Genomic DNA, 14,659 nt, shown 5'->3' with positions numbered 1-14,659 from the left:
GAAAGAAAAGGACTTGGAACTAACCGCACGTATCGGTAAAGAACTTCTATCGCACAATCAAAAACTCGAAGCCACAGTTACCAGTTTAGAGACCGATTTAAAGGAAGCCAATGAAAATATTACCCAACTTACACACGAACTCGCAAAAAAGACAGAATTAATCCAAATATTAACAAATGATGTCGAAGAATCAAGTTCCGAAGCCGGTTCGCCCACCGGACTTCGCAGTATCAACCTTGACATGATGCAGAAAAAGATCAGCTGCCTCGAGGATGAAAATAAGCAATTAAGAACTGAATTCGCGAAATTGATGCACGATGCCGACAATTCGGAGGAACAAGAAGCAAAACTTGTCAAAGATATTGCCGCTCAACTCGGTTAGTCGATGAATTTTTGTTAAAATTTTTAAATAAAAGCTTGTGAATCCCATAAGAATGTTTAAAGTTCGTATTAATTGAAGTTTAAAATTCTATTAGTAAATAGATTATTTTGTATGTAGCAACTGCAAATATGGAGGTAGATGGAATTTCGGATGAGCTTGATAAACAGAAGGAAGAAAATCGATTGCAACACGAACAAATTGTCAATTTGACAGCAAAACTAGCTAAAACAGAACTGAGATTGGCGCAGTTGATGGCTGAGCATGATGAAATGAGCGCTACTTTGCACATCACCAAGGATAATCAAAACACTCTAGCGAACGAGTTGGCTGAATTCAAAGAACGATATGCTGAGGTATATTCTCAGACAATTCTATATTATCATACTACTGTTCACTGACTATCTCTTTTTTTATACTAGGAAAATAAGTTCAAAGAATATTTTTAAATTAAATATAACTAGTCTAGATGATACTCTTAAATGATATTAAAGTATTTTAAGCAATAATATGTTTTATTTTATAAGGTGATAAATTTATTGACGGAAACTCAAGAACAACTGCGAAAACAAAGACACAAAGGTATGCCAACTGTTAGGGGAGGCTCTTTGTTTCCTTCGATGGGCGCTGTTCCACAAGCAGACTCCATAGCTTCAGAATTGGAATCATCGCTTTATTCTGAATTCAGTTTGGATTCTGGCATCATTGCAGATAGGATGTATGTGTTTTGTTGCATTTCACATTCACATCTTTCATTTTGCTATCATTCATTTAAGAAAAGTATTAATTTATGTTTTTGATATTGGACACAGACCAACATATAAGAAAGTTTTTGAAACAGTGAGGAGCGCATCAAGAAATACATCTTATCCAGCTGATGCAAATCAATTCCCGCGAATAGGTTCAATGACAGTATCAACTCTATCAAGCAGTTCTACTGGACCACGAATGAGTTGTGGTCAGCCTCGACCTGTGGCATCAATTCCTGGCGTGGATTCCATTGGACATAGCGATACAGAAGAGTTTGAAGATTATCCGTAAGTTTATATTTATTAGCCTTTTTAACAATATATAAAATAAGAAGTTTTCAATTTTGCTAATAGTCATTTCCTTGAATACTAATTTATAAAACAAATCAGTAAAAAAAATGTTCTAAAAAATTTTAGAGGTCCACAAAAAATAGGAGTGCCAGGTGCTCCTGGTGCAGCAGATTTAGAAGTAGCACTCCGTAGATTAACACCTGCAGAAGTTCTTACAAGGCGTGCTTGTCTTAGCACTGGAACAGGATATACTTATGACTATGATGCTGGAGTGCATTCACCTTCCACTTCTGCACCTCATGGTTGTAGAACTCCAGACAGTATTATGTCTACTGGAAGTAGTGGAAATTTAAGTGGCTATGGTGGAAATACTTGGAGAGTTCCTGAGAAGTTACAAATAGTGAAACCTATTGAAGGTTCTCAAACTTTACATCATTGGACTCGATTAGCTACACCTACACTAGGTAATGCTGTATGATCCTCTATTAAAATTATTTAAAAAAATATATTTTGTTAATATATTTTAATAATAGTATATGTATAATATATTATAATAGTTATAGATAATATACATGCAATAGCTTTGTCTCTTGCAAGAATACAATGAGAAATATTATATTTACCAGTATTTTATTTACCATGTTATTGTATATAATTAAATTATACTTTTTGAGAAATGAAACTATCACAGAATGTGAATATAAAAATATTTAATTAAATCACTGTTTTATTTCTTAGGTGGTCTTTTAGAAGAACGGCCAGGAGTAAAAACAAGAGGAGGTAAAGGCCTGGAGGATTTAGGCCTAGTTACTTTCACTTTAAGCGATCTTGAAGAAGATGAAGAATACACTAACCCTGGAAAAGTTTTTCAAGATACAGGTTCCATATATACATTCACCAATAGTACTGTTCTTCATCCTGATGATCACAGAAATGTCACTCCAAGTATTGTGGATAGTACTGCCGAAACAGCACCTAGTAGTGCTTTAAATTCTGGTATGAGTACTCCAAGCACGTTAAGCAGAAAAAATTCAACTTCAACTTCAACATTTTCAACAACCCTTGGACTTGCAAAAATGTTAAACGAAAGAGGTATTTCTTGTTTTGACATTGAAAATATTTTATCTAATTTATAAAAATAATACAAGATATATTTTCTACTAGAATCTAATTCAGTTATTAGAAAAACTCGTTAGTAAAAAAAATTTAGTAAATTAATTTAATCAACATGTTCAAGTAGGTATAAAAGCTGTATCACCTTCTTCATTAACGCCGAGTGGAGAGAGGAATTATACGCCCACTGCAACACCTTGCAATAGTCCTGATGCTAGTCCTCCAGATAGTCGATGTAGTACACCAACTCCAGAAGGTAGACTTTCTTTAGGATTATTATCCAGTGGAGCTGAATTGTTAAAGAGAACATTCGGTGGAGAAACTCAGGTATGTATAAACATTTATAAGCAAAAACATTTGGAGTTTTAATGTAACAAAATTACAGTTATATTCAATATGATTTGATAATGAAGTTGGGATATATTGTATTGGCAGCTCGCATTACGCACAACATATATTTCTATAAAATACATAAAAAATAATAATTTTATAAAATACATCTAATTGACTTTTTCTAATTTTGATAAGCATTGTAAAACATTCAATTCAATTCAATATGTATGTTTTAAATGATACGCATATTTAAAGTGTGAAAATTTCCCTTAAACATGAGCGATCTATTTATTAAAATTTGATAAAATAAAGAAGCAAGAAGAAAATACTGGGTAATTTTCATAAGTAATAACGTTTGTTGAATAAAAATTTCACCAAATGATGAGTAACCACTATAATCTTATAAATCTCATCTTTATATATGTTGTATGTAAAAGATTACGACATTAATAAGTAATTCCAATTAGTTGAAGAACTCTGATCTTAATCATGACAATAGAATTACTTATTCCTTAATCAAATAGTTTTAGAAGTATTTAACCTTAAAAAAATAAGGTATTAGAATGAGAAATTATTACTATTTCTTTATACCAAACACATTTTATTCTCTGTAATTATTGTTTTATCTTTATTCTAATATTTCTTGTATTTTCCAACAGGCAAAGAGAAAACGACCCGAATTATCCAGATCAGATAAAAAAGCTCTTACCAGTATCCGTTTAGTTGAGAAACTTGAAAGAATAGGCATTGACACAATAATGGCTTCAACGTATGGTTCATCTTTCTCTCCATTAGTGTTACCAGGATCTTTATATACCAGGCATGCTACTGTAAGCCCCATGGCTCAGTTAACTTTCCTGAGAAACTCCATGAGTGGGAATCAAGAGAAACTTTCACCTTCTTCCACTGCTAGTGATTCCTCGACGACAAAACGAAACATAATTGACAAAAAACAAGACGAGTCTATACCAAACAGGGAATCTAGGCAAAGAAGAACTTGTGCTAGAGCCATGAGATCTGATCTCGGACAGGTTACATCTGCTGCAGTCCCTGTTACGGCTGCAAAAGAACCTCCTGCGCAATCCGCTTTGGGAAGTATTAGCTCGCTGCTGTTTGGACGAAAAGGTGGATTACTTTGAAACCATTGTTTATTGAGTATTGACTAAATTATAAAGGAAAAGCCAGATAAGTTTTTAACAGAACGTAATATGCGATTGTCGGAGCGGTGATAAAATGAAAAATTTACTTCATTTCATCTGTATCACAGTTGTTTTATCAAAAAATGTCGATAAAAATCTCTATTTTATTCACAAACATTTCACCATGTTTTTTTCACAAGAATACAAAATTTAATTTTTAATGTACCAAAAAAAAAAAAAAAAAAGAAAAGAGAAAGAAAAAGGAACGAAGTTAAATATCACACACAAGCTTATGTGCCATTAATTATGTGTCCTAATATTAACCCTTTGCGCTCGAGGACTTTTTCAGTTGGGCGAAGTAGCAATTCGAGATGATTTAGCGCATATGTGACACGTGCTAGTGTACTGCTAGTGTAAAATGATTTTATACACTAATATACAAAAACATTATATTCTAATAATATATATATATATATATTTACATCTTTGCAAATATGATTTTGTAATAATTAATTTCTGTATTTCTTTGTATCGTAATTTATGAAGTATTCACCAAGGTGCATTCTTGAATACAGTTGAATACAATCTCATTTCTCAATAGCTCAAAATCAAGTTCATCTTAATTTGAGATAATTTTACTTCTGAAAACCATTTTTTAAGACTTCTAAACTATAATACTTTTGCCATGATCGTTGAATCAGAATTAGCGTCGGAGATGTTGATAGAATCATAGTTTCGAAGGGATTTGGAATTAAATATTTTATCTGCATTTTAAAGTGTAATACTTTACACTTCCTAACAAAGAATATAAAGAGCTAAGCAACCTATTTACGAATTAATACTGCGCTCTCATTAATTGGATATGTTGAAATTTAGCATAAATAGGGACTGTCGCCTCTCACTCGTCACTCGAGTTGCCGCACGAAACTCCGTGGTGACCGAAAGTCATCTCTCAATGCAAAGGGTTAAAATTCGAAGTAAATTGAATATGCTTTTATTTTATAGTACTATTTTATAAAGAACAGAATAATACGTCCGTTTACATTATAAAGATACATATTTAGTATCAAGCTTGAGAATTTGATGTTACTTAATGTTATTCTTCTTTTGTACGCACTATAATGTTATTGAACACTAATTGACAATATCCTTATTTATAATTTCTGTGAAATATTGTGAAGTATCGCATCGCTGGTCAGTACTATTTAAATTAACTTAACATTCCTACATTAGCTATTTTTTTCGCTTTTCTTTTTAAGTTTCACTTTTGATATTAGATCCTTCTTCTGCGTGAATATTGAGAAATATTTGAAATATTATTTGTTTAGACTATAAATTTATAACTCAATGTTTTTAAATATTTGCATGGAAAGGTATTACACGAAAAACGATGTAACGTATTCCTAAAATTACAGTATTATATTCGATTATATAAATATTTCATTTAAAGCTTTTAAATGATCATTTTATCAACACTCCGACATATTGCAATTACGAAAATAATTGACAACCTCCATATTTTAATTTTACACAGCAGCTATTTTACGTTGATTAGATTAATTTTTAAATGATTTGTTGTACATAACTAATTCATATGTGGAAAAGAAAAATGTTACTTAATCGAAGAACAAACCAAAAACTTGTAAATGATTACTTTTGGTATCCATTGTTATGTGAATATCAATGTAGAGACGCGTGCGAAAAAAAGTCATTTGAAATTATTAATTTACACATATATGAAAACCAAATGGGTATTAGGGAGGTGTATTATGTGAATTAATTTACATTGTATAGAGAATAATAGCATATTGTAGTTAATACTTAAAATGACTTAGAACGTTGCAATCATGTAATATGAAATGTTACATTACTCAATGCAATTTTTATCAGTAATGACATTTCTTGTTACCATTGAAATAGTCGAAACATATTTTTTATGTGAAATCTTTTTTAATATTGTGCATTATTTTTTTTTTTTTTTTTTTAGTTAGAGTAATATTCTTCATTTTAAAGATTATTTGAATCAAAATTGATTCGTTTCAGCCGCGTCACTTTGATATATTTATTTACCTTTTATGCCAAAGTGTCCAAAAAAAGAGAAAAAACGAGACAGTTACCAAAAAAATGCAAGGTCAATAATGCACGTAAAAGGATATAAATGACTTCATATATAATAACATGATAAAACAAAATTAATTTATAACATAATGATTCAGATTGCGACAAGTAAATATGATCACACTAATTATTATTAAAAAAAAGAGTAAAAGTCGCAGTGAATTTTCTAAGCGGAGCACAATTTTTAAGAGCAGAATTTTTCAGGTGCTTTAAATAGTATCAATTTCGTTTAATTAGCTTAAGAAATTTTATCGTTAATTGATCAATTATATTTGAGATTAATTAGTTAATTGTGTCACTACTGTTGGTCTTTAACAAAAAGACCTTACAATTAGTACCGATGATTAATTAATTAGTCATTCCGTATTTGTCGATTGATTGATGGGTTGTCATTATGAAATAACCACGAAAAATTTTTGTATCCCTTCCTTAATTCTTTATTCGATAATAATCACTTGTACATAATTAATAATGAATTGACTATTGCCTAATTCACAGGTTATGTTCATTATATTGATTGAAAACAGTACAAAGAAAGAATGATTATCTTGAATTTGTATTTCTTTCCCTTTGTAAAAATGCGGAGATGAATTGTCCAATAATCGATCGATAATTGATCAATTATTTTTGTAAATAATAATCTGAATTGTTCTTTCGTTTTGTCTCTCTTTTTTTAATCTATTATGGTTAAAAAAATTGATTGCAATGTATTGAGTGAGTTTGATGGTGAGATGCAATTTTACTAGTAAATGGACCTCTATCTTGTATCATAGGAAGGATTATTTAGCAGGCGCAGTCTTGTACATAGAGGAATACAGATTAATAAATTAAACTGAAAAAAAAGTCTTACACTTTTTTGATATTAGGTCGTCCGAGAAGTTTCTTTTGTTTTATAAGAAAATAATGGATGCACAACATTTTCCGTTTCATATTATTTTATCGAATTACATATGATCCATTTTATTCTATCAAAATAAAGATCACAACGTTCGACAGATCAGGTTTCATGTTTGTATAAAGATGCATCGTTGTAAAAGACGGGCCTGTAAAAGAAAGACACTTTTCGGACAACCTAATATATACAATTTTGGCCCGACCTTAATTACTGAATTAGATTCCACCAGTAAGAATTGTGATGCTCATGTTTGATCCAAAATTTTTATCGCTAGATAGATTCATATGTTCTTTATATGTCCCCTAATGTGACATGCGAGCACGAGCAATTATGGTAGCGAGGACGCCACACGGCTCGAGCGAGAAACACCGAGCTTCATTTTTAACGTGAATCCGATCTTTATCGGATCTATACAGGTTCTGAACACTCTGAATTACCTGAAAGGTGTAAGAGGCATACTTTAGAAGAGGAAAAGATATTGAATTCGACGAACAGTAATACACTTTTATTTATGGTACCAAAGGAAAGAAAAGAGAAATATAATAATTGGTATGCACGACTCACTCTAGACGCTCGTTCGTTCATCGTTACCGTGTATTACTATCCCACGAATTCCGGCCTATTATCTTCCTACTTTTTACAGATACCTGCCGTACACGCGCGACTTATTCGAAACGTGCTTAACTCGTAGCAAGAAACTTGTGAATTCGCGTTACCGACGGTCACGACCTAATTAATTTACCGACACTTTTCTCCTTAATTGCTCTCCTATCTACCTATCTGCTGGACACACCGGAAAATCCCCTTTCTGAAACCAGACTCGCCTCGTAACTGCGTTGTGATACCTGTAATCGTAGAATTTGCACATTCCTGGACGGGCAAGTCGAGGACGGAACAGGTGACAGTGCACTTACTGCACCTCGCCTAACGATCATGCCATTCAGGACACACGTGCAAAAATGCGAGTACTTCGATCTATGAGCACACATAATGCATTAAAATTTTATATGAAATGTTTTTTCGTACATAATAAGTAATTTTGCAATACAGCATAGATATGAATATATCAGGGGACAAGTTTGTTCATGTAACCAAGTCGTTTTCATAATAGCACTCCACGTGTCTGCCCCAGTATCTATGATCTGTCATTCAGTTAATAGGAATTCTTGTGAGATTTTGAAATAGGAGTTTCCAATTTCCAGTGAACTCATCAGTGAAGATATCCAGCAAATCCCCGCCTGGAACAAGATATGAAACGAGTAGCAGGCTACTTAGCAAACGTAGGAATTATCAATCAAAATTCAGTCAAAATAACACGTGTGAATGTGAAACAGACATCCAGCATGTAAACCACATTATAGCCACTTTATTCAACCAACCGAAATGAAATAATTAGGAAATAAAAAGAATCGTAATTCATTTCTCCACAAGAGATGACACCTCTCCTGCAATTTCTAAACACAAACATCATTAAAAATTAAGATATTGACCGTATAAATACATATAGCAAAATGTCAGTAAGTAAAGAATGACAGTGTTTAGATAATTACACACAAACGGAAGCCACAACAAAGATACACGCAGTTACACACAAACAAAATCACACATTGTCCCCACAATAAAGAAGACAATATTAAATTGATGAAATATAAACAAAATTATATGGCCAAAACAACGTCAAGACAGGTTAAGCTAAAATTAACGTAAAATAAACTACCAGTAAAACAAAACAAATGTGCAATTTTAAAATTCCTAAGTTAGGTTATATTCATATTTACTAGTACCTAGTAAGTAATGCAGACTGAATAAATTGTGATACTAGGATAAGTATAAATTGTTAATTATTCTTGCTACATATTACATTAACACATGTTAGTAAAAACGGGGAAACTGTAGAGATGCTAACTATCCTCCGATTTCGATGATTTTTGGATATGTCGTAAAGCTCAACATTTTGAATAACATTTTCTTATATAATTAAGCGGTAGACTCGCTTAGTTTCTGAAATATTCGCCAAAAATTGTTCTTATTACTACAATGAATTTTGAATGCGCCAGTGTTTATCACGGTCGTATATACAGGCATGGAAAGAGGTATAACTCTTAGTGATCGGACGACGTTGGTTGCCTTGTCTGCAATAAGGCGCCTCGATCTATTTCGATCTATCATGTTTTACAATTATAATTGTAAAATATACATTATAATCATAATTATTTGATAAAAATATATTTCAATTCAGTATGCCGTGTTTATGCATTGTGTCGAAATACAGAACCTCGTCTGTGGTTTATAATTCCTTCTATCCATTAGTGTTCTTGCATTGCCTATAAATTACTGGAATATATGTTGTATATTATGATGAGATATTGAGCTTTAAAAAATTTTGTTAATGATACATATCGAATTCTTAATACTAGTTACAGACATACTAATAGAGAGGTTAATTTATACTAATCCATATCATTTTCTTTAATTATATTTTAATGAATTCATTATTATATTTTAATAAATTTCGTTGGATACGAAAACAAATTCTTCGTGTTTAATGGCATGGTACAGTAGAAAATGATATTTTTTAAGTCGGTGATCGTTTTTTATGAATTCGTAAAATTCGTAAAAAATTCATGAAAATGCAACAGTAATTGAGAGGCTGTCTCACAAAGTACAGTTGACCGTCTGGTTCGAAATGTAAACATACTGCGGGTATCATTACAGTCCCAACTCACCAACTGGCAGCTCTTTAGAGAAGTCTTCAATCACTCAATTTCAGCCTTAATTTCACTAAAAACTAATGAAGATATTAAAACAGCCACGGAATACTTAAACACGAGCATAATAAACGCTATCCGCTCCTCCACACCTATTAAGACTTCTAACAGCAAACGTAAATGTCCCTATTACATATTAAAAAAAATAGCAGAAAAACGTAGACTAAAAAGAGTATGACAGATCATAGAACACCGGATGACAAACGCAAACTACCTCATATCGCCCAATTAGTCTTCTATCTGCCTTGTCAAAACTATTCGAGAAGATGCTAACAAAACAACTTCTCCCACTCCTAGAGGATTCGAAAACACTGCCAGATCATCAATTCGGTTTTCGGAAACAACATTCTACAATAGAGCAAATCCATCGCATAACACACAATATCAGCCAAATCCTAGAAAAGAAAAAATATCGATCAGCGGTATTTCTTGACATTCAACAGGCACTCGACAAAGTATGGCATGAAAGGCTTCTATACAAACTTAAAAAAATCCTACCACACACCTACTACCCCATCCTAAAGTCCTACCTAACCAAAAGCCAATTCATGGTTAAATACTTAGACGCCACTACCATAACATTCCCAATAGAAGCTGGCGTTTCTAATACAAGCTGGCATTTCTAGTGGCAAGGCAGTGTCCTTGAACTTCTGCTATTTTCCATCTACACTGCCGATTTACCAATATTAACAGAGATAACTATAACAATATTTGCTGACGACACTGCGCTATTAATTTCCCTCGCAGACTCGATAATTGCTTCATCCACTCTCTAGTGATGAAATCCACACGTGTAACCTTTACACTGAGAAAACAAATCTGCCCGCAGGTCTCCATTAACAATACAACAGTTTCTAACAAGGACAGATACTTGGGCATGACTCTGGACAGGAGATTAACACATCACACATCACAAACAAAACGAAGCAACTCAAGGATAAACTTAAAAAATTTTATTGGCTCACTGACCGACGCTCCAATTTAAACACGCAGAACAAAATTACCCTCTATAAGACCGTGATAAAACCTGTGTGGACCTACGGAATCTAACTATGGGGAACAGCAAGTAATTCCAACATTGAAATACTTCAACGCTTCCAATCGAAAACGCTAAAATCCCTAATAAATGCACCCTGGTACGTCACCAACGAAGTAATACATCGCGACCTCGATATACCCACAGTCAAAGAAGAAATAACAAAATATAGCAACAGATATAACAAAAGAGTCAACAAACATCGAAACCCCCTAATTACTAAATTACTTAACACGTCGGACCAGATCCGCAGGCTAAAAAAATACTACCCGTTAGACCTAAGCACAAGATTTAACTAGATATTTATATTAAGTAATATTTACTTATTTATATAATTATATATTTATAATAAGTATTATAAATTAATTTATTATAAATAATTAGCCATATCACTGCGCCACGCCAGAGAAAATTACTGAAAATTCTCAATGCGAGAATTGATTGTAAATTACTAATAAATAAAAAAAGATCGTTACAGTTGTCATCGCTGAAATGAATCCTTTATTCTCTGAACATGTTTCGATACTATCAACGGGCAACTCCAGCACGTGTGCACAGTGAAATTTTCGGGAAAGAAGTTTCTCTTCAAAAGGGAAAGATTACATATGTTTATAAATTAATTTATTTTTATTTCTTTCGCGAATCTACTTACTAACGTAAATGAAACATGAATTTGTCATTTTAAAATTCTTCTTTACATTCACTTAACACTATCTATCTTTACGAACACCCGTCAAATTGACGGGTAAACAATAATACGCATTTTTTTTTTAAATTGATTTATTCAAATTAAGTCTGAATTGAGCAATATTAGACATCACATTTAAATAAATTATTAATAAGTAAAAAGTCTTTTTTTTTTAATTAACATGGAAATGATAACAATAATATTAACGGTATTTTGTTTGTACATTTTCCCCATACGATCTTTTTGCAATATATACAACAATTATTGCTTCTTTTTTCTGCAGTTGCCCACTTTGGCAACTTTTTCGCACTTCTAACGTTGAAATGGAGAGATAGAAATTGAAATGAAATGAATGTTTGATCTCTGACAAATGTTCACCTTGTTTTCATAATATCTTTACATAATTCCAGTGTAAATTTATGTAAATAAATTTATATAATTTTTCGGAAGTTTGATGATCTCGCTTCATATGTGCCCCAGGCGTATATAATTCCTAAAAAACTACATAACTCAGCAACTATGATTGTCCAGTCTTCTTCCAAAATTCGATATGCCTCTGTTTCAGTGTAATATTTTATGTGTTTCATCACGTGTCTGTCAATTATCAATTCAAAACCATTAGTTATTGTAATAATATTTCATATTTCTCTTATCATAGCCAGTAGGCCCTGCGATATCTTTGAATATACCCCTACCTCTAGATCCGCCTGCTTTCAGTTTTATCCACTATGTCCCGTCAATTGCAATTTTAATTTCACCCATTACATTTTGGGATGTGCTTGGAATGCTCGTCCCTTCATCCTCGGAGTCAGAACTAAAAAGAATACACATCATTTTCTTGTTACCACATACTTTCAAGAAGTTTTTGTTTTCATTATCCGAAGATCTTTTTTCACTCACAAAGTTTTTCGCCTGTGACGTATAGTATCAAAACATTACGAGCTCAAAATATGCGGTTCGTTGAAAATAATTACAAATATTATGAGGTTCAGTGTTTAACAAAAAAAAAAATTGTTTTATTTTAAGAGCGAGATGATAGCACATGTACAATAAGAAAATAATAATCAACATAAATTGTAACTAACAATAATTATTTATCAAACATATATACTTATTTAATAATGGACACATCCCTCTTTATTTTCTATTACTTCTATTGTACGATTTAATATCGATTTATATAGTTTCTGGATATAATTTTTACTTAACGTATCCTCCATTCGCGTACAACTGAATTTTTTTAATTCGTAACGGCACTTGACAGCAAACTTTCTAACGTTTTCTGTCCCGTGACTAGCTACATAAAGACCCTATCCTATGGAGGGACGACAGCAACGCTGTGGTTAGCGTAGTTGATTACGAACATTCCAGACCCAGGTTCGAATTGTGGTATTCATTGTCCTATTTTTGGCGATTTCTAGAAGAGAGGAAGGGAGCGATCCGCATGGTTAGAAGAACATTCGCCAACCCAGATGAAGATATAAATCTTATACACGAGCGGTACCAATCACCTCAAATTCTTGTACGTGTGATACTACTTTCCATTCGTGCGTACGTCATGAATAAGTTCTGCCCATGGCAAAATAGTTATATTATTTTTATTAAAATATGATTAGACCAATCCTGATGTGTGTACAGATGCATTATCTTGTTAAAAGATGTAATCAGATCCAGAAATGCGTTCTACGTGATTATTTATTTGTTCTTTGATTAAATTTATGTATCGAACATTATTCATTCTCCCATTGATAAACTTGATACTTGTCAATGCTGGCCCAAACCATCACGCTGCCTCCTCCTATTTGTCGTCGAATTCTTGTCTCTTTTCTTATGTCATGAAAATAATATTGGAACCCATCAGGCCCATCCAAGTTGAATCTTTTTTCGTCTGAAAATAGTACCCTTCTCCATTTCATTTTCCAATGCATTCTTTCTTTTGCAAAGCGTAAACATCCTACTTTGTGTTTCGTTGTTAAAGAAGGTTTCTTTTTCACTTTTAGCCTCTTAATATCTTTGCAGGATAGTAGAACTCAACGGGGACTTGAAACACTGGCGCTAATACTAGATTTTTGTTGCTTCGTTGTTAACTGCTTCGTTGTTAACTACGAGTTAGAAGCTACACGCAAAATTGCTCGCTTATCACGATCGGATAACGATGACGGTCGACCAGTACTTTTCTTTTCGCCATAATCTTCAACATTTTTTAAGAAATTGTGTATTACTTTACGACTTCTTCTTATTACTAAATATCTATTATTATATTTATGATTATAATTACTGAATATAAATAATAAATAAAATAAATAAATAAATAATAAATAATAAATATAAATTAATAAATATATATTATTATTCGATATTTTTGCTACTGATAACTGTTGCTGTTGTAGTTCAAGAATTTGCTTCTTTCCGTTTAATATTTTTCCGCGTCCCATACTTACAAATTTATATAATATTGTACTGTTGTATTCCAGAACTTTCGCTGTCAGCTTCATCTTAGGCTAAATGGGCTCTTGTTTTCATCATCATACTGGCCTTCTTTGGAGGTATCCTTAGAACAATCTTCATGGATGTTAACAATTTTGTTCAACATTTTATTATATCTCCTGGATTTACTAGAATGATTGCTAGAAAAGGGGGATTGATCAAAATAAAAAAATACTGTGCCCTCAACACTGTCTACAATAACTGAAACTTTTACAAACAAAGCAAACATATAAGGATTGTTTATGAAATTAACCTAGCCCGTCAATTTGACGGGGTTTCGTATAGATAGATATATTACATACAAATTTAAAAAATTAAAAAGCTTACGTAAAAATAATTGTGTGTATACATTTTTTGGATGAAATGATTAATTTACGATGCAAAATGGTTAAAATTAATGCTATGGTTTTTGGGGTATTTCATTACGAATTTTAAGATGTACCAATTTGGCGGGTCTCGCAAACCTAATTAATTTCAAGGTCCGATAGCAGTTTTCTTCTTTTACCCGTTTCTATTGATAAAAATGACGTTACGTGACGACACGAAGCAACTTAAGCGGGGCAACTTGCGTGAAGCGAACAGTCACATTACTGCCTTTCACAGTTGTGTACATAACTTTGAATTTGGAACGATTGGAAGGGTAAGCAAGTGCGAAACTCAGCC

At 32.4% G+C, this 14,659-nt stretch overlaps 1 protein-coding gene and 2 long non-coding RNA genes across 14 annotated transcripts in view; 1 reads left to right on the top strand and 2 right to left on the bottom strand.

Annotated features, from left to right (window-relative positions):
• Positions 1 to 4,449, top strand: part of LOC122577052 (trafficking kinesin-binding protein milt) — a 100,677-nt gene extending 96,228 nt beyond the window's left edge. For 9 of the 11 annotated variants that reach the window (XM_043748132.1, XM_043748135.1, XM_043748129.1 and 6 more), the window contains 8 exons: positions 2 to 377; positions 500 to 735; positions 907 to 1,097; positions 1,192 to 1,416; positions 1,546 to 1,883; positions 2,158 to 2,511; positions 2,657 to 2,859; positions 3,525 to 4,449. In XM_043748132.1, coding sequence (XP_043604067.1) covers positions 2 to 377; positions 500 to 735; positions 907 to 1,097; positions 1,192 to 1,416; positions 1,546 to 1,883; positions 2,158 to 2,511; positions 2,657 to 2,859; positions 3,525 to 4,004 — 2,403 coding nt within the window. In that variant the 3' untranslated portion in view covers positions 4,005 to 4,449. The remainder of the gene's footprint in view (position 1; positions 378 to 499; positions 736 to 906; positions 1,098 to 1,191; positions 1,417 to 1,545; positions 1,884 to 2,157; positions 2,512 to 2,656; positions 2,860 to 3,524) is intronic. The other 2 variants (XM_043748133.1, XM_043748130.1) reach the window with 1 other exon arrangement.
• Positions 4,450 to 6,403: 1,954 nt separating this feature from the next.
• Positions 6,404 to 10,741, bottom strand: LOC122577059. Of its 2 annotated transcripts, XR_006320041.1 has the most exons (3): positions 10,291 to 10,741; positions 10,000 to 10,180; positions 6,404 to 9,911 (listed from the first exon to the last, which is right to left on the bottom strand). It is a non-coding gene; the product is annotated as an uncharacterized LOC122577059 (long non-coding RNA). The 2 variants fall into 2 exon arrangements; XR_006320040.1 differs by having other exon boundaries at positions 10,000 to 10,741.
• A 957-nt stretch (positions 10,742 to 11,698) lies between these two features.
• LOC122576820 lies at positions 11,699 to 13,575 on the bottom strand. The gene is made up of 3 exons (XR_006319903.1): positions 12,410 to 13,575; positions 12,205 to 12,323; positions 11,699 to 12,103 (listed from the first exon to the last, which is right to left on the bottom strand). It is a non-coding gene; the product is annotated as an uncharacterized LOC122576820 (long non-coding RNA).
• Positions 13,576 to 14,659: the final 1,084 nt, after the last annotated feature.

The sequence above is a fragment of the Bombus pyrosoma genome, linkage group LG17 (assembly GCF_014825855.1).
Source record: "Bombus pyrosoma isolate SC7728 linkage group LG17, ASM1482585v1, whole genome shotgun sequence".
Taxonomy (NCBI): Eukaryota; Metazoa; Arthropoda; class Insecta; order Hymenoptera; family Apidae; genus Bombus; species Bombus pyrosoma.
Note: the sequence above shows the minus strand (reverse complement) of the source record. Positions and strands in the feature narration are given on the sequence as shown.